This window comes from Stegodyphus dumicola, chromosome 4 (genome assembly GCF_044657685.1).
Source record: "Stegodyphus dumicola isolate Sdum_Otavi_A_Nest chromosome 4, ASM4465768v1".
NCBI lineage: Eukaryota > Metazoa > Arthropoda > Arachnida > Araneae > Eresidae > Stegodyphus > Stegodyphus dumicola.
Genome location: NC_140771.1, coordinates 82,539,261 through 82,564,342, shown reverse-complemented (window position 1 = coordinate 82,564,342; position 25,082 = coordinate 82,539,261). Strand labels below are relative to the sequence as shown.

Sequence of the window (25,082 nt, the reverse complement as noted above, 5' to 3'; positions counted from 1 at the left end):
TTAATGGCCCCGAAATCGTTCTAAAATTCTGTAAATACCCAAACGTCTCTTTTGTTGAGGAGATCACTCTTTTGGCGAGATGCACTGGTTACGACAAAACACATTCGAAATTTTCCTACTTAGATGTTACTTTTGTCAAAGTGCTTTTCCGTTTTTTTTAAATGTTTGCTTGGATTTCATTATTATTAACGCTTTTAGAGCTGCTCGTGTGTAATTTTAAATGATTTCATGAAATATAGTCTTATTTCCCACAGAAGGTGTTTTTTATAATGTTTTATGATGTTAAATAATCTGCTTTTGCTAAGTGAATAGCATTTTTAAGTTAAAACTCATTCAGAAAGCGAGAAATGATATCACTCTGTACTACTAAATGATGAAAAATCTTTATGTATATATATAGTTCTTGCATTGTAGAGAAAGTGCAACACCTAAATCCCCCAAATTTAAACACGTGTTCGTCTATCGGAACATATGCATCTTAAAACCAGAAATTGACATTTATATATATTTTTTATTTATTTATTTCACATTTTGTGCGAATGTAATGAAAAATCTGGATTAGCAAACTCCCAGATTTTGCTTGCCTTATGTTGCCAATGTTCGAAATAAATTATTTATACCTTCGGCATGCGAGTCTGTTGCCACTCAGTAAGGTGTAAGATCATTTCAAATTCTTCATATCTTTCAAATATGATCAATAAACTCGGCTGTTCGAAAGCAGTGTGTTGCCAACAAAATATTTTATTTCCACATGATAGTGTGCTGGTATTCGGCGAACTACTTACGGAGGGCAGAAGGGGGGCTTCTTGGGCGTTTTTGTGGTTTTCCCAGGTGTAAGCTGGATGTGAACCAATTTCCCTTAGAAAGTACTCTATGAAGAAGTCATCTCTTCCCTTAGGCAAATAGCTTTTGCGCGGTTTGCCATAAGCTGACAGCACTAGCTAAATAAGAAAGTAAAATGCCAAATTAGGAAATACCATTGAAGAACTTCCTGTATGTAAGATGCTCTCAAATGTAATCAAATTATAGCAGTGTAGTCAATTAAATCCGTTTCATTTATTTTATTTATAATTTCACATCAAAATAATTTAATATTGCAACTCATATGGTTAATTCACTGTAAAATTAGTTGAAATTTTAGAAATTTTTGAGAGACCATCAAACAATTAATTGCATTTCTTAATCTCATTTTTCTGTAGAATTTTTAGCCCAAAACAGCTATTAGTCTGGAAACACGGTTTTGTGTTGTTTCACTTTTCATTCGAGTCTGTTGCCATTCGGAAAAAATAAGATATTATTCTTTCATGTTTAATCTGTTATAAATTAACGAACTATTTGAAAGCAAAAACTGCTGTTATTATTATTATAAGAACAAGAATATTATTTTTTGACTTTTGAATCGGATTGCCTTAAATAAAATGCATTTAATTCATGAAACATCTAATAAAAAATATTAAACATTTTTATTAAAATGATATAGCATATTTTATCACAGTTTTCTACACTTCATTTGAGACTATATTTCAAGTCAGCCTTCATTCGTACACTTCTTACGAAGCTTAACAAGCTAAACGGAAATGAAATGGAAAAAGGGAGATTAGAACACTCGATTATTTGTGAAAGCTGTTACTTCCGTGGTTACAAGTCTAGCCGGGCAAGGGGAAAATGAGCCTGAATTGCCTATTCTCAACTGTAGCAATTGAGCTTATGTGAAGGCAAATATCATCAGCTAGAGGAACGAAGTTAGAATAGAATTTTTGTTTGATTTTATGCGGCGAATGCTTCTCGTTTTGGAAAAAGTTAAACGGTTGCTTTGAACAGTGCAATTATTATCAAGAAACTCGTTGCAAAACAAAATTGTAGCTATCTCTAATTATTCCCTTTGTTCGCTAGCTTTAGTATCTGGGGTTCCTTACGGTGAAATATTACCTTAGAAGACATGATTTTGCGAGCTTTTAAAGAATTCAAAAACCATAAAAAGAAGGGGGAAAACTCTGATGTCGCCAGCACATGACTTCCCGCCAATTCAATTTTTTAAATAGCAACAAGCTTCACTTTCGGTTCATCATTTGAAAACAAAATTTATTGCTCCAATAAATAGAAAAGTCTTTAATATGAAGTATTTCGATGTACTTTATTATTTATAACTGGCCTTGTGTAAAAATTGGTTTTCCTGAATTTATAACAGCATAATCAACTGTTTGCACTTTTATGTTTTTGTTAAAATTATGTTTTATTGAGTTATTCTGAATTATTATTAATGAAAGAAAATTAACGTTTATAATATATCCTGCTGAATATTAAAATTACAACACCAAGAAGGTATGATATGACAAACATCAAAATCACGTGAAAGGAGGAAGAGGTTGGATATGCAAATGATTAATATTTCACCGTATTTTAGACGACGCAGGAGGAAGAACGACATCTGAAGCACTGCATACAAAAGTTGTATAGTGGATTTGTTATTCGAAAAGCGCTTTGCAAGGTCGAAGTTTGCTTAGAATGTCGTGTTATGCCTCGAATAAGACGAAGAAATGCTTACCATCAAGTGTCGGGATTTGATAGAGGCAGGATCGTTGTCTACCGAGGGTGTGGATTATCGTTCCGTGATATCACCCGTCGCACTGGTCGACGTCCAACCACTGTCACGCTAATATAGAATTAATAGAAGGTCATACTGAACGGCATTCAGGAACTCAACGCCCTTCCACATCTAACGCCCGAGAGGAAAGACATATAGAGAGGTCAGTCCTGCAAAACTGTACAACCACATCACGGACCATTAGTCAGGAAATGGACATGTTTGTAACACGCCCAGTGTGCGGTCGTACGGTGCGTCTACGTTTTCAGCATCGTGACTATCATCACGGCGACCATTACTTCGGCTTGCCTTGACAATCCATCATAGAGAGAGATGGTGACTTTGGTGCGCCGAACGACAAAGCTGGATACAGAAATAAACACAATGTCGTCTTTTCAGACGATTTCTGATTCTGCGGGCAATATTCTAATGGCCGCATACGTGTCTGGAGGCTCCGAGGAGACAACACATCGCCTGCTTGCATTCCATATCGGCATAGGGGCCCTGCACCTGGTGTGATGGTTTGAGCAGCCATTGGGTACCCGATAAGCACATTCTAATTCCGATTAACGGTAATTTGAACGCAGATCGGTATATTTCTGACATCTTAGGTTCATTGTTTTTGCCCTATCTTCGAGGAGAGCCAAACGCCATCTTCCAACAAGATAATGCAAGACAACATATTGCACGTCATGTGCTGACCTTCCCCCATACACAGGGTATTCGATTGCTTCCCTGGCCAGCACGGTTTCCAGACCTGTAACCCATTGAAAACATATTGTCATGAGTTGCTGAGAGATTGGCTCCTCACCCTTCTTTAGCTAATGCGGTTGATGAAGTGTGGCATAGACTTGAAGCAGCATGGAATGAGTTGCCCGTTTCTGTCATCCAATCCCAGTTCGACTCCATACCTAACCGAGTTTTAGCTGCCAGGGGTGGCAACTGTTTCTACTAATTTCGGACCCGTATAAACCCCCAAACTGCATACAAATTTAATCATTTTGTCTTCATGTCATGCTGTTTATGTACAACAAATATATTTTTTGTATTTGATTTCCTTCATAATGTCGCAATTATAACGGCTAGCAGTGTATTTTAAATAAATACTTTGAAACGAATACCATAATTTAATTTTCTTGTATGTTATTAATTTTCTTGTATTTCTTGTTATTAATTTCTTGTATTTAATTTTCTTGTATGTAAGTATCAACAAATCCGTAAATTTATTTTGATCTTCACTTACGTATCGGTAAACAATACTCATTTAAATGCAAAAATATATTTGGTTTATATAGTATGCAACAATATTTTTTGTTGATTGTAGCAAAACAATTATAAACTTCAAGTAAAGTATCACTTATAGTTGTTCAAGTTTATCCAAAATTTAATCAATGAAATAGGAATGAAGGAGGAGTAAACATAAAAGATATAAATGTTTGGGTATGCAAAAATATGTATTTTTGATTACTGGAAACTTTGTTATGACCTTCAAGTAAAGTAACACTTCCCTTTGCTCATTAAATACCTATAGGCTTCAAGTACCACTTCTTGTTGTCCAATTTTACCCGAAACCTAATCAACTCTTTATATGAATTGAGAAAATGTAAATATGAAAAATAGAAATTTTGAGAGTTTTTATGTAAGAGCTGTCGTATACGAAAAATCATCATATACACCCTGACAGAGAGACATGATTGTAAAAACGTGTTGTAGTGACCCTAATTCGACCTTATTCACTGAAAACTCGTTATCGAATTTTTGGACTGAAGACATTATCTGCCTTGTGTCGTATCCCACATTCAAAATATTTCGAAAAAACAACGCTTCGGAATAAATTTTCTGATTTGTCACATGGCATAAAACAGCAACTTACGACGGTTCACTTTGGGGTTACTATATAAAGCGGGAATTAATTACAAACGATGGTTGCTGATGGGAGATTCGATACTGATAGCTGATCGGTTATTGAAAACGAACAACTTACAATTTTTTGCGAAAGGACGGAAAAATCATGCGTTTTTCTTTCAATGGTAAAACGGGTAGAAATATTGTTTGAAACAGTTATTTGTCAGAAGCAAATTTATGAGTGATAGCAGTCTTACCACAGATGTGATTGTATGCAGATATGATTGGCGAGAGGTAAAATGGTGTCCAAAATTTACCTTTTACGAAGAAGCAGTCCTGAATATTTCTAAAACTTCCAGAAAGCATGTATTTTATTAAAAGAATAGATTGTTGCCTGCTCACGGATTCGCAATTGAATGCCCATAGGTCCAATGATAGGTTAATAAAATTTATTTTAAGAAAAGAAGCACTTTCTGTGGAAATTCGCAGTACAATCAGTGGTTACACTTCAAACTACTGAGAACGTTAAACACAACGCAATGCAAAGCACATCTAAAGAGAAAAGCAGCCCGGAGGTACAAAAGTTTACGCTGAATTAACAACTCGCAACAACAATAACTGAGAGCAGATTCTTTCTCCGCCCTTATATAGTTTTCAGGCGGCCGCCGATATATTTTTAGTACTTTTTGCTTCTCGAAATTACTGGAAAGCAACATGAGAGTCGAATTACGTTTACAGCTAGTATAGTGATCAATTACATTTATTCAATTACAGTCCCTATTAGTGTTATACAGGAATCGGACCAAAAGTTGTCAAGTTTAGTGATTTTGGCCCATTTCTCGCCAAATTTGGCGACAAAATAAGTCGCCAAAACCGTTGTCAGTTTGACGATATCTCGCCAAATTACCGAGATGCCCATTTACTCAATGTTAAACAAACTTGCCGCTGCATTCTCAATTTTCCGACATAGCTCGACTGTAGATTTTTCATGTTACATTACGCAGCAAAATACAACAATTTCACAAATGACTGCACTAGAATCATCTATCTATGTACAAAATTCGTAACATTATGTGAAAATTAAAATAAAGTTCTTTTCTTCGAATACCGGTCATTTATGAGCTGAGTCCTAATATTTTATATATGCATTGAGTATTAATTCCTTAAATATTTATGATTTAAACTTTTTATAGCATACAACCAGATGATGTTAGAAGTTACCTCAACATAGGGCGAGTCTTGACAAATTTAATGCGATACAGAGAAGCGGAAAATATCTATAGAAAAGTATGTACCTAAATTCTTCATTTTATATAATTTTATTTAAATAGTAATGCTGTTGTTATGCACCTGACAAAATATATTTTCTGTTGATAGTAAATTTATTGGCAACAACTGACATTTTGATATGCATTTAAAAAAATGGTATGCTACGTCGATTCTAGCAATTTAAAGCTTTAGGCATTAGATTATGATTTTTTCTTACCTCCAGTATTTTCAAAATATCAAAATTAAATTATTTTCGATTAACGAAACCGCAATCCTGATTTTGCGCTAAGTGTAGTTACCTGTTTATTTCACCTTAACAGAAGGTATGTTATGGCGTTATTGCAAATCAGAGCGAAAAATCAATGACTCAATAATTTTCCTTCAGAATTTTTTTTTTTTTTAAGGACTAATTAATATGGAATACATAATTTGGCAGTTGCTGAGTAACAAACAGTCGCACTTAAATCCCTCCCCAAAACAATGCCATCCATATTGCAAGAATTTGTTGGGAAAAGCATAAAAATGAAATTGTATTTTAATACTGCAAAAACACCACAAAATGCCGCGAGAAAGTTTCACAGAAGAGATCCTATTTAGCTGGTGAAGTTAATCCTTTTTGATAGCTATTTTATGTACAATAATAACAATAATAATAAATGCCACGGAACGCTGTTAAACATACTCTAACAATAAAATTCTGTGTATATTTGCGAGACTCCAGTTTCGAAGGTTAAACAGAACGTCCTCTTCAGCTGCACAAGAGAAAATAAGAAGAGGAAACATGGATTTACACCATATTAATAGATAAAAGGATACGAAACAGCTCCATTGGTGCCTGATAAAACGTGGTAGCAGTTAGGAAAGAATTTCTTTAAAAGGAGCTCAGTGTAAAGATGAAATTAGAATTGCAGTCATTAATTAGAACTAGAAGACTTTTATAAATGTGAAATACCTCTGGGAAACTTTAATTCGCTAAAGAAGGATTTTTTTTAATTGCAGAAGTTTAAATTTCGTTTTGTTTCTTTATCTTACCAGTAACATTCGTAATTCGATATTTAAAAGACTATCGGATATGAATTCTGAGGTATTTAGAGCATTCTGTGGCAGCATAGCCTTGTATACATTGGTCAAACTAGGAGAGCCTTGAAATTTCGAACGAAGGAGCAAGAAGTATGTAGAAAAAAGAAGCATCTCTTAAATCTTCTATTGCCCAATATTATTGGTCAAGAAATCACATTTTCCTTTTCTCTGTAGCCAAAAGTATTTTTTAAGAAAAACCTTCTATTGAGGAATTAGATTTTGTAGAGGCATTTAACACTCATAAATCTTTCATGTCTCTTTATTGATCCCACTCTAAATACATCTTTAAATCTTTCATATTTGTTTATTGATTTCATTCTAAATGCATCATTTCCTTCAGTTTTTAAAGAAATAATTTTATTGTTGCTTTCAAGTTTTGTCAATAGATAACTCTAGCAACTTTGTTTTCTCTCCTTTTTTGTCTATTGTTATCGCGTGAGCGCATGTTTCACCAACTTGTTTCACTTGTAGGGTTTATATTTATTTTAACTAACATTTATTTTAAGTTTAAACTATCTTTCCTGTCAATCCTTACTTTCCCCTGGAACTGCCAATGCCAGAATATGTAAATTTGAGTAGAACGCGCAAGCATTCAAATTATCAGCGGAAGTAGTATGATTTAAATAGAAGGAAACGAGTTCGGTGAGACAGTTATTCTTACTTAGCGAGCGCGGAGGTAGTTATCGAGAATTGAAGAACCCCGCGTTGCGGCCTATGTGCTTGGCGGGAAGTAGTTGCAATTGTTCCAGTGAGCTTCAAGTCTGCTGAATTAGCTGCGGCATTTGTAAAACGCGGTGAGTTAGTTATTTTAGAGAGCCTCTTAGAGTCTGCAAGGAAAAATTCAGCTGCTGCAACAGCAACTCAGCGTGAATGATAATCGTTCTTTAACAGTTCCGGCCACACCAGAAGACCTTCCAGAACAGACGGAAACAGAAGAAACCCCATTTACCGAAGTCAAAAAGAGAAAAAGAAAAGCACGAACTGCGCAACTTAACAAACAGTTATCAGACCACGTCCTCCTATTAAAAGCAAAAGAAACAGATAGAACTCCAGAACAAGTCAGAACACAACTGACTACTGAACTTAGTGCCAGGGAACTGGGCATTACTGTTGAAGAAGTGCGGCCCACACGCTCTAACGAACTTTTAATTAGGTGCAGCCACAGACAAAATATAGAAACACTCAGGAAAGCGATTGAAGAAAAGCCCTCACTCTCAGCAGCAGTCACGCTCAGAGAGCCCTCTTTCAGAAAGTCCACAATAATCGTCTTTGGTACCCCCACATCCGCAACAGCAGACGACATACGTGAAGCTTTTGCGAGCCTGGTGCCCTCAGCAAGTGAAGAACAAATACATCCAAGAAATCCTATTCGCACAACTATCGGCCACACCTGGATCGTCGACCTACAGCAGAATCTGTACGAGGATATTAAGGACCTTAGAAGAATTCTTATAGGATTCAGCTCTTGTGCTTTCAGAAAATACTTTCAAGTTGCAAGGTGTTTTAATTGTCAGCGGCTAGGACACTTGAGTCATTCTTGTAAAGCAGCGTTGGCCTGTGTAAACTGTGGACAAGCTCATAGCCAGGATAACTGCAAAGCAAAGACTCCACACTGCGTCAATTGCGCAACTCACAATAAATCCAAAGGCACTAGCTTCGACACCACACACCCGTCTAGTGCAAGACAATGTCAAGCCTACAAGGCAGAACTGTTCAGAATGAAATCAACGGCGCAGTGGTAGATGAACAGCAGGCTATTGCATATCCAAGTACAGTACATGGTTTTGCAATTCTTCAAAGCAACTTGCAACGCAGCCAAGCCGCAACTGTCCATGCAGCCCAGGTTATTCTAGAAAACAATGTAGATCTAGCAGCACTACAAGAGTTTCATTCCATTAACAACAGGATCACAGGATTCAGCAACTTCAAAACTTACCATTCAGTAGGCAATCAAGCAGCCATCGCCTACAATGGTCCACTCACGCCCCTGCTAATGCATAAAGGAGATTACACAGTTACTGTACAACTGGAAGGGCCTTATGGTCAAATTGCCATCACCAGCGTGTATTTTTCTCCTTCGCACGACATTGTCACTGCACTCCAGGAGCTGGAACAAGTCATGATGATTCCGACTAGGAATAAGATAATCGCTGGGGACTTTAACGCTGCTAGCTCTCTATGGGGTGCGCCAGAGGAAAACAGGCGTGCTTGCCCTGTCCTTGACTTCATCACTTCTCATAACCTTGCAGTCGTCAACCCCACCGACAGCCCTCCTACATACTGGACTACCAGGGCTCAGGGGTGGCCTGATATCACTTTAGCCACCACTGGTATTCTTAATAATATTCACAATTGGAAGGTTAGCGAAACTCCCTCGTTCAGTGACCATCGCTACATTGAGTTCAGAATAGATTCGGAGCACCAATTTATAACAAAGAACAGATGGAAAACGAAGTATATAAACCTGAACAAATTTAAAGATGCACTTTCAACCCATATTGAAAGTCTCGTGGCACAATGTAACAATTGCAACAGTAGTAAAGACATCGACGCCATGCATGAAGATCTTATGCAAACACTGCTCTCAGTGTGCGAAAAAGTCTTGAAAAGGAAACATTACGCAGCCCCGAAATGCACTCCTTGGTGGAGCACCACGCTGACTGCTGAACGCAGCAAAGTCCGTGCCCTAAGGCGCAAAATGCAAGCATGCAAGGATCCCTTAGAAAGAGAGACACACTCGCTAATTTTTCGAAAGCACAGAGCTGCTTACAAAAGACAGATTGCAAAAGCGAAGTTTTCATCCTGGAAAGAGTACTGTACCAACACTGCGAATAAGTTCGGAACTGTCTTCCGTATTGCACATGACAAGATGTTTACACCTACTAATCTTACTGCCACAATAAGCCACGGAGCAGCAACTAGCACAGAAGTAGTTGCGCACATTCTGGACAATATCTTTAGACCTGATAACGCAGACACAGATAATCCCGCACAAAGAAATATCAGAGCCAGCGTTGAGCAATATTACAATACCAAGAAAACAGATTTTGAACCACTGCCTAACGCCAAAGAAATAAGCGACATTGTTAAAGCGTTAAACACCAATAAAGCACCAGGTCCTGATGGGATAGATAATGGCATTCTGCAAGCCATTAACCGTATGCATCCGGAGTTACTGCATGCCTACATCACTGCATGTTGGCGCAACAGATATTTCCCAGCCGGCACGAAACTTGGTGAGGTGGTGCTCTTCCTCAAAGCGAAAAAAGACCCTAATGTACCAACGTCTTACCGGCCTATTTGCCTTCTTCCTGCCTTGGGTAAAGTACTAGAAAGAGTCGTCCTTCAAAGACTTAAACACTATATCCTGTCTGGACAAAGCATAAATGACAAACAATACGGCTTCATTCCTGGCAGATCGGTGGATCACGCGCTGCAGCACCTACGAAAATTAATAGCAAATAACAGAATAAATAACCAACATAGTCTCATTATCTCTGTGGATATACAGGGCGCTTTCGACTCGTTGTGGTGGCCCGATGTACTGAAGAGATTACAGGACATGGGTAGCCCTAAGATTCTCTTTGACCTTATTTACAGCTACCTAAGTGATCGCCGCTTACAAGCCACTACGGACGCAGGAGTACACTCACGTTCCATCAATAGAGGCTGTCCTCAAGGATCCTGTCTGGGTCCACTGCTCTGGAATCTTGTAGCGGACACAGCGCTGACCCTCTTTAACACAGATCCTCACACGGAAATACTGGCTTATGCCGATGACTTTTTGCTGGTAACCAAAGGGCACAGCCGCAACGCATATGAGACTAGGGCACAACAAGCAATGGACAAGATGGCCAAATGGGCCAATGACCATAAGTTAACTATTGCCAACTCAAAAACCCAAGGTATGCTTATCTGTCCAGGTAAGCGCCATCGAAGAACCCCGTGCATCAACCTTCATGGGAAAAATATTAAAATAGTCAGAAACTTGAGGTACCTTGGAGTTATAATTGACGACACATTGACTTGGATGCCACATTTAAAGGAGGTCAAGGCACGACTTCACAGGATATTTCATTCCATGCTCAGAACAGCAGCACCAACATGGGGAGTTTCTTCGAGGATGCTTAAGACGTGGTACTCTGTAGTTGCTGAACGTATTGCACTACATGGAGCCTCCATGTGGGGCATAACGATCACTACTAAAATGGAGAATCTGCTACGCTCAGCACAAAGACCATTCCTCCTGAGCATTACCCGAGGATATAAAACCTCGCCCACTAATGCTCTAAACGTGATTTCAGGACTACCGCCTCTGCATCTCTTAGCTCAGCTCGAAAGTGCAATAGTGCGAGTGCTCCGACTCAAAGAGACAATAAGTTTATGGGATAGGACTTATGTTTATACTGACTATGAGCAAAGCATTCCCGAGCCACCTTGCCACCCGGCCGAATTCAATATCTCGATTAACTGCAGGTCACCAACGTGGTTCAAGGCCACTGCAATCTACACCGATGGTTCCAAAGGAGAATGTGGCACCGGTAGCGGATACTGTGTTCTACTTGGGAACCAGATCTTAAAGACCTGGGAAAGAAAGCTTAAGCACCACAACTCAGTTTTTCAGGCTGAACTGATTGCATTAAAAGCTGCACTTGTCTACGCACTGGAAAATAACTATTCCAGTATATATTCAGACTCAGCCTCTAGCCTCCAGGCAATCCAAGGCAAATGTAGTAAAAATCCACTCGTCAGGGCCATACAAAAACTCTTACTAAGAACACCTAAATACTATAGGCCTGAACTCCAGTGGGTACCTGCTCACACTGGAATACTGGGTAATGAAATTGCAGATGCAATAGCCAAAAGAGCAGCAACTGACCCCCACGTTCGCACACTTGACGTGCCTCTCCCGGGTTCGTTCTTAAAAGCTGAGCTCGAGAGAGAATTACTCAAACGTTGGCAACATCTGTGGGAGACAGAAACCACCGGCAGAAGAGTTTACAGATTTTTTCCAAAAGTCTGCCGGCTTCTAAAATCTGGCTCGTCTCACTTCACTCAGTATCTAACAGGACATGGTCCCTTCATGACTTACCTGCATCGCTTCAGACGACGCGAAAACGAGCATTGCTCATGCGGGATGGTAGGAGATCCGGACCACTATCTGTTCGCTTGCAGAGAGACCGCTAAATATCATCTTAGGCAACCAGTAGCAAACCACATCCATGCATGGGCCGAAGCTACTTCCAAAAATCGCAATGCATTGAAACGCATATGCGATTGCATAAACATTGCACGCATAATCTCAGACAGGCTGGAGTAATTCTCAGCCACCATCCTCGTCACCAGCACAGCCCCTGTATGCTCTGTACCTGTAGCGAACTAATTTTATCTTAAGTTAGCTTATTCGGCTTTTCTTATTCCCTGTATATATTTATCTTCTTGAACTGTAAACCTTGAATTATGAACCTTGAACTATGTATTTTGCCTTATTTTATGTATTGTTTCCACTGTTTTCCTTTTTTTTATTTTATGCATTGTTTTACTTTCTAGTATTTTACTTCTTATTACTTTTAGTATTTGTAACCACCTATCCATTACTCTGTAAATATGTAACTGGAATTGTTCTTCACGCCCGCAATGCACCCTTCTTGCATCATGCGCTATCGTCTTCGTCCAGCATTTGTTTGCACTGCCCCCAGCAGTCGTCTTGAGCACAATATGTATTTATAAGTGTGTCTTTTGTTCAAGTTATTTCCGTCAGCGGGGCTACCTGGCCGATATGCTAACTACCCAGTGGACCGGCTGCCTCGCTGTCGGTGGAAAGAAAGAAAGAAAGAGAGCCTCGTAATTAGAAGCTTGTCTTTACTTTCTTTTTCAGGTTATTATTTTTATTTGACTGCCTAGTGGGCACAGTCTGTAAGCGTCAAGACGACGCCATTGTAATTTATTACGTTGAATAAAAAGGGACTTAAACCCTTTATAAGACTCTGTGGTTTATACAAGCTTTCACAGTCACCTCTAGGTTGCGTGCTAGTTAGAGGCGCGCAACGTTATATTGGCGCCCGAACACTTATCGAACTGAAATGGCCGAAAACTGGATGGAAGCCGCTGGACAACACCAAGAAATGACAACTCAGTTAGAAGGATTTGGATACCTGGTCCAGACTTTGAGAGCATCAATCAAGCCAAACGTCTATTTCGACGGAAAAAAATGCGGTGTCCATATTTTTAGAAGGTATAGAAAACCACTTTCAGCTCTACCCTGTGCCTGAAAGACAAAAAGTTGCCATCGCCACATCAGCACTAAGAGGACAGGCCGCGCTATGGTGGAAAAATATAGGCAAATTTTTTCTAGGTGAATTTGGAAGCCCGACGTATACATTTGAAAATTTCAAAAAATCATTAGTAAAGGCCTTCCCCATAGTGAAAGATCGCGCACGGCTGGAAGCCGAGCTATATAGTTTTTATCAACGGGATACAGCACAATTGACGGACTTTATTTTACGAAAAATCAAGCTAACGGACATGCTGTATGGGAAAAAACCCGATGCGGAGATAATTGAAATAATATTACCAAGATTGTTACCCGCTGTCCAAGACTACTTTGAAATTAGAAACCCAACCACATTGCAGGAACTTTTCGAATTGGCGGTGAAATTTCAAAATCGCAGAATAGCGGAAAGAGCGAGAGGGGAAACATATTCTCAAAGTACCAGAAGGAAGGAGGAGACAAGAAATGGAAATCGCTCATATGGGGGAAAGAACTATCAAGCTAACGCATCGAAACTCGAAGATCAAGGCCCAAAAAGAAAATTTGAAAATAAGCATCCGCGTACCCAGAAGACACAGATTGAAAGGAAAGCTTTAAACGACTAGAGGGGCCTGTGAAAGGGAGGGTCCAGACCCCGGAAGTTTTAGAAAAACCCTCAAATAGACATCTAAATACAGTCATCGTAAAAAACTCACAGCTACCAATTATACAAGTCCTGGTTGGCGATGTACCAGTAGAAGCCCTCATCGATACAGGAGCAGAAGGAAATTTCATGAGTGAAAAGTTCTTCAAAAAGAATTTTTATAGGATACGACTCTTTAAAACCAGAAATACGGAAATTATAGCGGCGCAAGGAAAAACATGTCACTGCATCGGGAAAGTATCATTAAACTTACAGATAAAAGAGGAAAATCTCAAAGTATTAATTTTTGTGGTGAAAGACCTCCAACACTCTCTTATTTTAGGTATGGACTTTTTAAGGGCCGCGAGGGCCAAATTAAATTTTCAAGATAGTTCCGTGGTGCTGGAGATGGACCAGAGGGTGGTGGAACCGGTGGAGACACCTGAATTGGACCTTAGCCATTTGAATGACCAGGAAAGTAAAGCAATACAGCAAGTGGTGAGTAATTTTTCTCATTTGTTTTCAGAAAAACCGGGAAACTGTCAGATCGTGACTCACAAGATTCAATTAAATGCCGAAAAACCTTGTAGGACTAAACCGTATCGCTATGATAAACAAAAAGACTTAATCATCGAAGAACATATTCAGGAGATGTTAAAGAATAAAATAATAACGCCCATAAATAGTGAGTACGCGAGTCCAGTCGTACTATGTAGGAAAAAGAACGAGTTTCCTCCTTCGGATAAAAGGGCTTGGAGGTTTGCTATCGACTATAGAAAACTAAATAGCATAACTAAATTTCCAGTTTACCCTTTGCCGGTTATAGACGAGATCATTAGACAGATCAAATCGACGAGATATATGTCTACTTTGGACTTAACGTCTGGCTACTATCAAATAGCTATGAGACCCGAAGATATACATAAAACCGCGTTTATAACAAAATCGGGCACTTATGCATTTTTACGCATGCCTTTTGGGTTGTGTGGGGCCCCATCAACATTCCAGAGAGCTATGGACATTGTTCTAAAGCCTGTCCTAGGAAAATCAACTTTAATTTATCTAGATGATATAATTATAACGAGTAGTACGTTGGAACAACACATTAATGACCTCGAACAAGTTTTTAAATTATTAAAAGAGGCCGGTCTTACAATTAACGCCTCAAAATGCAAGTTCGCGACTAAAGAACTTAAATATCTCGGTTATAAAATTTCGCAAAAGGGTATAGAAACGCAAGATTCAAAAATAAAAGCTATTAAGAATTTCCCACCGCCCAACACCGCCAAGAAACTTTCGTCTTTCCTTGGACTATGTTCTTACTATCGATCTTTCATAAAAGATTTCGCTAATATTGTTGAACCACTCTTAGTAATCAAAAGAAAAAAGAGTAAATTTACGTGGACAGCTGAAGCTAACACAGCTTTTGAAAGATTAAAAGAAGCGCTTATTAATGCCCCTGTTTTAAAATTCCCTGAGGGGGACGAAAACCTGGAAATTGCGGCAGATGCATCAGACTATGCGGTGGGTGCGGTTCTTATGCAAAATAACCATCCGCTGGCATTTTTTAGTAAAACATTGAATCAAACACAAAGGAATTATACAGCTACAGAAAGAGAAACATTAGCCGTATTAATGGCTGTACACAAATTTCGAGTTTATTTCGGCAAATCGCCAGTAACAGTCTTTTCGGATCATGCGGCTGTTGGTAGACTTTACTCGGGAAAATACCTAACGCCCAGGTTAATAAGATGGGCTTTAAAACTCCAAGAATATAATATCACAATAAAATATAAACCGGGTAAGGAAAACAATGTAGCTGACGCACTTTCTCGTATAAAACTGGACGATGAAGGTAATGAACTTAAATGCGCTGTGTTGACTTCAAAAATTTTAGATTCTAGAGATACGGTTATTACTGAACTGAAAGCTGATCCTGAATTTGGAAAAATCTATGCTTATTTGAAAGACCCCGAAAGCTTTGAGCATACAGATATCGATGCGATAAGAAATAGAGCAAAAAACTATGAAATAATAGATAATTTATTATTCTATACGAAAACAACAAACGAAAATCTTGAGTATAAGCCAGTCATCCCAGCCTCGCTTCGATTAAGCATTTTGAAGGAGTTGCACGAGAAAAAAACAGCGGGCCACCTCGGAGTCAGAAAGACTATAAAAAGGGTACGCGAGGCGGTATATTTCCCGCAATTATACAAAATAGTAACGGCGTTTGTCAGGTCCTGTAATCAATGTCAGTTAATAAATGATATTAATTACAGCCCGGCCGGGTACTTAAATAGCATTCGCGCTACATTTCCGAATGAAATTTTAGGCATAGATCTCCTTGGTCCCTTCCCCCAGAGCGAGTTAAATAAAAATCGTTTTCTTTTAGTAATAGTAGATCATTTTTCAAAATGGATAGAAATTGTTCCACTTAAACGCGCGTCAGCCAAAACAGTCGCAGATGCATTCTTACACAGATACATTTTAAAATACGGTGCACCGATAAAAGTCATTAGCGATAACGGAAAACAATTCATTAGTCAAATATTTGAAAACATATGCAATGGACTTGGCATACGCCATATCAAAATGGTTCCGTATAGACCACAGGCTAACATAGCAGAAAGAGTTAATAAAAACATTGTAAAAATAATTCGCAGTTACGTTAGCACACATCACAAGCGCTGGGATGGCTACATAAATGAATTAGCTTATGCTTTAAGAACGGCACATCATGATACTACGGGAAAAACTCCAGCAGAATTATTTTTAGGCAGAAAGTTAATTACGCCTTTAGATAAATTATTCTTTGTGCAACAAAGAGAGCAGGAATTTAGACAACAAGACGTGCAAAAGTTGATTGATCAGGCGCTTAAAACCTCGGATACGGCAAGAAATAGACAGAAGTTATATTATGATAGAAAACGCCGTGAAGCAGATTTTAAAGTTGGGGATAAAGTATTGAAACGGAAATTTTCTTTATCAAGTGCCCCAGACAATTTTATGGCAAAGCTAGCTCCAAAGTTTGAAGGCCCCTATGTAATTCAGGAAATCAAAGGAGTAGTCTTATATCTTAAAAACGAGAGAGGGGAAATCTGTAAAGCAAGTCCCGACCAGGTGAAAAAATACTATAATCCAAATGATTTTGAAATCCTTAAAAGTTTCTTGCAGGACTCAAGTCTAAACGAAATAGAAGGGCCAGAGACTGCAACAACTATTCCACCACCCAAGAAACAAAGAACTGAAGAGAGACCTAGCACTTCTACAACCCGGACGTCGGTATCAAAAAGAAAAAATGATTTTCAAACTCCGGCGTTTAAGAAAAACAAAAATACAGATGAACCGGGTAAAGAAACCATAGTAAAGACGAAAACACCACCTACAAAAGATGGCAGGAGAAATTACACATCAAGGAGAACGCGCACACGGCCACAGAGTCAGGTGCCAGCAAGGCCGCCGTTCCGGAAACTGAAACGCCAACAGGAGGCACAGAAGTACGAGGAACAGAAGAAATTCAAGAAGGACTCCAGACCGAAGGACGTCAAGACCAGCCGTCCCAGGCAGAAACGCAAAGGCCAACAACTAGACGATTACTCCGTCAAGAGGCCAGCATGTAGAGGACGCAAAAGAAAGAGCAACGGGGACGACACTCGGAGATCAATAAGGAGAAGATTGACATCCATGAAACCTCTAACTTGGGATCAATTTTGCCAAAAACGGATGACGGAATTTCAAGCATCGAAAACTCAAAGATAAGTTAAAACCTTCTATAAATTTTTCTTTCTGTTTTGTTCCGAAATGTTATGCATAAGTACGAAGTTCTATGTTTTGACGAAAGTCAATATGTCTCGGTTGAGACTTAGTTTTGTTTTACTTTATTTAGCTAAGGCAAAAGTATTATTTTCTTTAAGTGTAAAACCTAAAAACAAGCATTTTCTGTTGGTCGAAAGACTAATTCTGTTATGTTAAAGCCAAAATTTGGCCGAAGATAAAAATAACTTCGTATTCTTGTATTAATAAGAATTTTACTTTCAGTGCCGCCAGCTTGGCGAAGAATGAGTAAAGTAAAAATTTATTTTCTCTTATTCATTTTATGGTAAATTGTAAAAAGCATATGTATTAAAATCTTGTAAATGTACGTAAATACTTGAATGTTATGTAAAAGTAGAATTTAGTCTAGAAGCATAAAATTGTAGATGCTAAAAGTGAATGCTTAAAAGCAATGAAGTCAAAATTTAAGTATTAAACTGTAAAGTCATGCTTTAGAGCGAAAGCCTGCATGTTTAAAGATGAATCAGGGGGAAGTTAGAATGAATGTGTTTTGTAGGGTTCTCCACCTACATTTGAATTTTTAAGAATATTAAAGTAGCTCATTGAGTTGTAGAATGTCGAGTAAGGTGTGTCTATTTGGTTGTTGATTTCTAACAAATCATGGTGGTTAGGGGAAGTGTTGTAAGACTAAAACACGAATATTCCCGTTTGACACCACACATGGTGGAGAGCCAGGGTAAAGTTAAATTAATGCTTGAAAAATTGAATGAATGTGAAGTAAGCAATAACTAAGAAAAACGAATCGTTAAAAACAAAAATTTATTGTGTCAAGAAAGTGTAAATTATAATGTATGTAGAAAGATACTGATACTTATTCCTTCCAGATGCTGGAAGGAAAGACCAAGATTGATTGATGAAGTCCAGGAAAAGTTGCTGTAAGAAAAAAGCTTTGTAACGAATAACAGAATTTTAATATATAATTCTTACATAAGATTTTTTTTTGTGTAAACGAGGCTTTCGCCAGTTAGTTCAGAATTAGATAAACTTACAACAGGTCGTTTGTATGACCTGCTTCCAAGTTTTCCAAATTCTGGCAGCGGCAAATGTAGGGTTTATATTTATTTTAACTAACATTTATTTTAAGTTTAAACTATCTTTCCTGTCAATCCTTACTTTCCCCTGGAACTGCCAATGCCAGAATATGTAAATTTGAGTAGAACGCGCAAGCATTCAAATTATCAGCGGAAGTAGTATGATTTAAATAGAAGGAAACGAGTTCGGTGAGACAGTTATTCTTACTTAGCGAGCGCGGAGGTAGTTATCGAGAATTGAAGAACCCCGCGTTGCGGCTTATGTGCTTGGCGGGAAGTAGTTGCAATTGTTCCAGTGAGCTTCAAGTCTGCTGAATTAGCTGCGGCATTTGTAAAACGCGGTGAGTTAGTTATTTTAGAGAGCCTCATAGTTAGAAGCTTGTCTTTACTTTCTTTTTCAGGTTATTATTTTTATTTGACTGCCTAGTGGGCACAGTCTGTAAGCGTCAAGAGGACGCCATTGTAATTTATTACGTTGAATAAAAAGGGACTTAAACCCTTTATAAGACTCTGTGGTTTATACAAGCTTTCACAGTCACCTCTAGGTTGCGTGCTAGTTAGAGGCGCGCAACGTTATACACTCTGCAGCTAAAGAAATTTTTATTCAACCTTCGAAACTATAATACTGGAAATTTGCACAACGTACGCTGATTCTCAAAGCTATACTATTTCTGTCTGCCGTCATACTGCGCCTCGCTCTATACGCATATCAAACACGTCCGTGATGATTAAGGTTCTCATTTTTTAAAATACGTATGTCCGAAATCTTGGATTTAGTTACATATGTGCAGAAGATTAGTGTTAATGAAGAGGAAAAGCATGGCTTGGTGAATGCATACAATTTTGATGACGACACAATAATCGAACATATACTAAGAAAGGCGATGATAATGAGAAGCAGGAGGAATAAGGGGGAGATAAAGGCGACACACAAAGCAAGGACATTTTACGTGGAAGAACGACTGATTATTATATATTTTTGGGTATAATGTTTATCTATGTCGGCATATGATGCTATGAAGCCTTACTTTTAACTGTTAAGCTTCATGGTTCATCAGCAAATATTTAAAACTCTAACAAGTATTTTGTAAATGGCTGTCATTCTATGTTACATGTTATCACACTAAGAAATTTGTAACTTTCATAATATACATGACAATTCTAAAATATTGTTTATTTTTGTTTTTCTGAAATAGAAAATCATGCGTATGTGTTTTAACCACTTCATTATCCCACTAAATTAAAATATTTGCTTCTTTTTATCCTGGAAAGAAAACATTTGGCAACTAAAATTGGTCTTAGAAATATTACTTTTCCCCTTTCACCAGCTGTGGAGACCTTTTTATAAAACCGCATACTTGTCACACACAAGAATATTCAATAGCCTGTGCCTACCGAAGAGAAAAATTATTTTGCATTCCTTTGTCTATTATCTGAAAATTCACAAAGGCCATCCCCTAAAGAGGCATTTTCAAACGAGCAGTAGTTTTACTGCAGTCTCAGCTGAAAAAAGACCTCAAGTGCATTCCCTGTTGTCCGCGTTTTTAAGACAACTATCCTTTGTATGATCTTGATACAACTCTTCTGCGAAGAAAGCTTGACCAATTAACCCACTGATTAATTCTTTTCATTTTCGTTGCTTTCTGGGCGGGCTGGAATACACGAAGCGACGTGTCTCTCTCGGGGGGAGGGATAGCGAAGCCGACCATATTAAACCCTGACGAGTATATGCATTTGCTCACGCTTCACAACACTTTTCAAATCGGGAAACTATTCAGTTATACATTTCAAATAAATCTGGGGGGGTTCCATATTATTTATATAAAAGTGGCCGATAAATGAAAAACATGATTGGTAGACTTTGCATGCTCTTATTTCTGTAAATTACATCACAAAATATGAATAAACAAGTTTTAGAAATATGTATTCAGTTATTCGAAAAAATATCTTATTTGAGTTTGGCAAGGTCACGTTGCTGCCACTTAAAACGGATGTTACCGTAATAGAAAATATGAAGGTTCCTATCTACTTTCCTAAATTCTTAAATGTTATATGGACCTAATTATTAATAAAATAGAATATTTTTATTTTTCTTTTCTAGAATTAAATTGCAATATAACATAATGAATAGCGATTTCTTTATTGTTCTTTTGTAATATTTTTAATTCCACTAATTTAAAATGTGCTACGATGTAGGGCAAAAAATAGCTAGACCGGACTTTTGAATCTTTTTTATCATATCTTGCTTTGGGACAATCGTAAATCATTTTGTACAATACATTTTTCAACAAGTCTGAAATGTACATCTTTCATAATCATTTGAAATGAATGTAGATAGGGAAATAAAGTATTACCACATGTATTTTTCGATATATATTTTAACACCTATTACAGGCTCAAACTCTATTACCTGGTCTAGAAATTGAATCTCGAGAAGACATTCATGTGACACCCAGTCACTTGCAGCTGTTCGTGAATTTGGCATTCCTCATCTCGCAGAATGACAGTCGCCTGGAGGAGGCTGACGCGGTAAGTTACAGTCTAGCATTTCTTTTTCAAACATTGTAAATAGAGTTTAACTCCTCTAACAGTATAATAGCTGTCCAGAGATAGTAGAGCCTGTTAAGGTGACTTCCTTTTTTCTGATGTTATCTCTTTAAAATGATAATTTTATGCAGTCCCATTTACTCTAGGGTGAATTTTCTTCACAAAAAATTACAATCTGAAAGCCGTTTTCTGTTGAAGGCTTCCTAAAGTAACTAGCTAAAAGTTGCCTGGTAAGCAATATTTTTTTTTTCGGGGGGGGGGGGGTTGTTCGCTACAGTGACATCCTGAAATATATTACAAGTTTTAGTTAAACAGTAGATTTAGTAGAAAACCGCTTAATTAATTTTAATGAAATTTAGTATAATATATTTAATGTGATCGCAAGTAATGTTATCATTCGGATAATGTTATTGATTTTCGAAGTCCCGCTCGTTTGTATATGAAATCATGAAAACTGCATCATTTATTGTGGTTAACTAATTTCTAAAATAAAGTTGACAACTAGCAAAAGTATATTATAAAAATTGCCAAGTGACAGAGAAATATCGCCAAATTAGGTGCTAAATAACCAAATATCTAGGTTTCGATTTTAGTCAACTATTTAAAACTAGGCAACAAAAAAGCAAATGTTTGTTACATTATTATTAGTACACTTAAGTGCCACTGAATTAGAGATACCTGATTAGAAACGACTTGCTCCTTGGCCATGATAACATTTGCCACACGACGAGGCGTAAATTCAACAACGGAAACAAGATGTTGTTTAATAGGATTTAAATACGTAGCTCATTGTAGCCATTTCAGCTGGAAGTACTCAGTGACGAGCTCCATCCGAACGCTCCAAGTTATGTCAATAACTGAAGACTTGGGAGAATATCAATCAACGCCCCCCCCCCCAAAAAAAACGCCAAAAACCTGACTCCTGATGAATTTATCCCAAAAGTTCGCAAAGCCAAATATCTTGGTATCACATTCAACAGCAAACTTAATTGGAAAGATCACATCGAAAATGTTAAGAATAAAGCAACAAAATTCATCAGTTGCCTTTTTCCATTTATTGGCAATTATTCCAAATTAAACTTAAGAAAGAAACGTCTCATTTATACCTGAATTGTGCGTCCACTCCTTACCTACGCTTCACCGGCCTGTACTGGTCTTACCGAAAATGGCCTTCTCTAACTCCAACAAGTTTAAAGTAAATATCTGCGCATCATTACTAATGCACACTTCTACGTGCGCGATCAAAGATTGCACGAGGACCTCAATATTGAAACTACTGATAAGTTTCTCAACAAACCAATAAAACTTTCTGCAGAAAAGGTACTATTTGTAACCATATCACGAATTTTAACTTGTTTAAATACGAACTTTACAGTATGACAAAGAATTGTGCTCTTATGCTGCACATCTCATAAGCGATTTAAATTTTCCAGCGTTAACAGTACTCATGCACTCCTGTATTGGTATATATTGTATACAGTTATTTTTCTGTCTCTATTTGAATTTTTTGTATCCTTTTTTATCTCTATTATGACGTTAATCTCATATTCTAATTCATTAGAACTCTGGTCTGATCTCTCAAACCTAGGAGAAAATGTTCTCCTCTCTTCCACATTCGTTAAATTTTCTCTTCTGGGAATCTCACTTGATGTATTTTTATTTGAAGTGCCTTTGGGCAGTATTTGTTATTTAACCGGACGTATTGCGAAATTCGAAATGTTGCGGCATAACGTTACCGATACCGATACCTCGAACCAGACGTTAGCCAATGAAATCTGTAAGAGGAAGAGTTATCCTAGGGTACGCTTCATATTCGGATAACGGAAAAATATGAATCGATATAAGTGATCGTCCATCAGATATACTTGCAGAAAGAGTGCTTGGTTGGGAGTATTAAAGATTCCAGACTTTGCCAAGAGAACAAGGTCATCTCGGAAGTTATCATGACCTTTCATAGTTCGAATCTCAGATCAATGAATTCATAGGGTTGGCACCGTATTCTTATCATAGCACCAATGTGGTGCAGTCAGAAACGAGACCCATGGATCTATACTATTTTCGTCCAATCGTCGATGATCAGTGGCATAGCTAGAAAGGGTGGATCGGCCTCGAGCGACACATTCTTAAGAGCGGTGTAAAACATTATTTTAGAGGGAATAGTCAAGTGGATCGTTGAGGCAAATATCATCTATTTCGACGGATATAAATTAAGACGAAAGAGGTTTTACTCTAGGTAACGTATTCAAATAAATCCCCACATGGTTTCAACAACTGTAGACCTTTATTATACTTTTTTTTATTCCGTCGAAACTTCTGAATGGTAATTTCGAATATCAATTAAATTATAATCGCTGAGACATTAGTAGGAACTCGTTAAAAAAGAGAAATATTTCAGGGTTTAATTTCTATTACTGTTAGAAATCGAAATATGAAAGTGGAAGGGCGATCCTTTTAAATTTTTATAGTTTATTGTGTAATAAATTTCCCAGAAGAAAGTTCCAAATATTGTTACACTGGTGCCAAATGGTCCGAAATTATTGCTAATTGTGTGAAGCGGTTTGTAAATAAAAATTATTTTAGTATTTAAGAACTATAAATATATATTTTGCAGTTAAAATCCTTTCTACTGCCTGCATAGCAACTGAACAATCACACTGACCTCTACAATGTCACTGGCGGTTTTGCGACCAACAAAGTCAAGCAGAATAATGTAATTTTAAACTACTGATAATAAAAACTTTTCTTTTCAAATAATGCAGAATATTAATTTATTTCCTAAATGTCCTTTTGACATTTTTTGTAGTTATTTGCTTCTACACCAACAGAGCGGCAAATAAGGGACCGCCCCAGCGATAAAATTTATAGCTATACCACTGTTGTTGGCCCATTCACAGTCCTCTGTAGCCCCTGAAAATGTCAAGCGCAGTGGCCCGCAATAGGTACTCCATATAATGAAACGAGCTGCACACTCCGTCTACTAACAGACCCGTGTGGACCTATCATTCAGTTGGGGAGACATTTAAAAGCTCCACTTGGTGTCGCTGACTACTTACGAATAAGCTGAATATTCAATGACGATGATCATTGAAGGTTGCTTGTACCTTGTTTACAGGTTCGCCTGATTACACTTTCGCCTGATTACACTTTCTTTTTACTTCCTTGTTCGATGAAAAAAGGAAGTATTGTAATCGCGAAACGTTTCAGGCAGCATATTTCTACGAAAATATCCATTTTGACTGCTATCGAATGCAATTTAAAACGATGTTTTTGCATGATATCTGTACGTAAAAACCGAATAAAAGACTTGTTTCATCCAAAAAAATTATAAAACTGCTTTAAAATTAATTCTGAAGAGAATTTTTCGTGGCGTCTGTACGAACGTATGTACGTACGTACTTATCTCGCATAACTCAAAAACGAGTAGCCTCAGAACGTCGAAATTTTGTATATAGGACTGCTATAACATGTAGATGTGCACCTTGTATTTTGGTTGCAATCGGCCGCACCAAACGTATATAAATACATTTATATATATATATATCTACTCTGTTACCCGACTCGGTGATCTCAGTTTCTTTACTCTTATATGTTTGTAAATTGTAAATTTTTTGCTTTAAAAACGATTGATTTATGTTGTTTTTTATGTTGTTAAGGTTTCTATGCTTTTGTAAATCTTTATGCAATATTTTTAGAATTATCAACAATTTTAAAGTTGTTTAAATGCCGCTAAGCCTTTATTTTCATGGCGGCCATTGATTGTTTACATTTGAAACAGCAAACTAGTGGATTTGTTGCCAATCTAGAGAAACTTAGCTTTGCAACAACAAAGATAGCGCCTTTAATTTTTATTGCCAATTAAATCATGCTTAATCCTTTCTGGAATTTTTTCAAGGAAATACGTGTTTAAGATTTACTTCGTAATTTTTAATATAGATATTTTGAGTTTTTATGTATTTTTGCCTTCTCGCGAAGTGAGAATTGAATTAATTGAATGAG

The 25,082-nt window shown here is 37.5% G+C and overlaps 1 protein-coding gene across 4 annotated transcripts in view; it reads left to right on the top strand.

The window, feature by feature from the left end:
- LOC118192354 (protein O-mannosyl-transferase TMTC3-like) overlaps positions 1-25,082 on the top strand; it is a 495,624-nt gene that overhangs the window by 423,457 nt on the left and 47,085 nt on the right. For all 4 annotated transcript variants that reach the window (XM_085815135.1, XM_085815132.1, XM_085815133.1 and 1 more), the window contains 2 exons: positions 5,623-5,716; positions 20,934-21,068. In XM_085815135.1, coding sequence (XP_085671261.1) covers positions 5,623-5,716; positions 20,934-21,068 — 229 coding nt within the window. The remainder of the gene's footprint in view (positions 1-5,622; positions 5,717-20,933; positions 21,069-25,082) is intronic.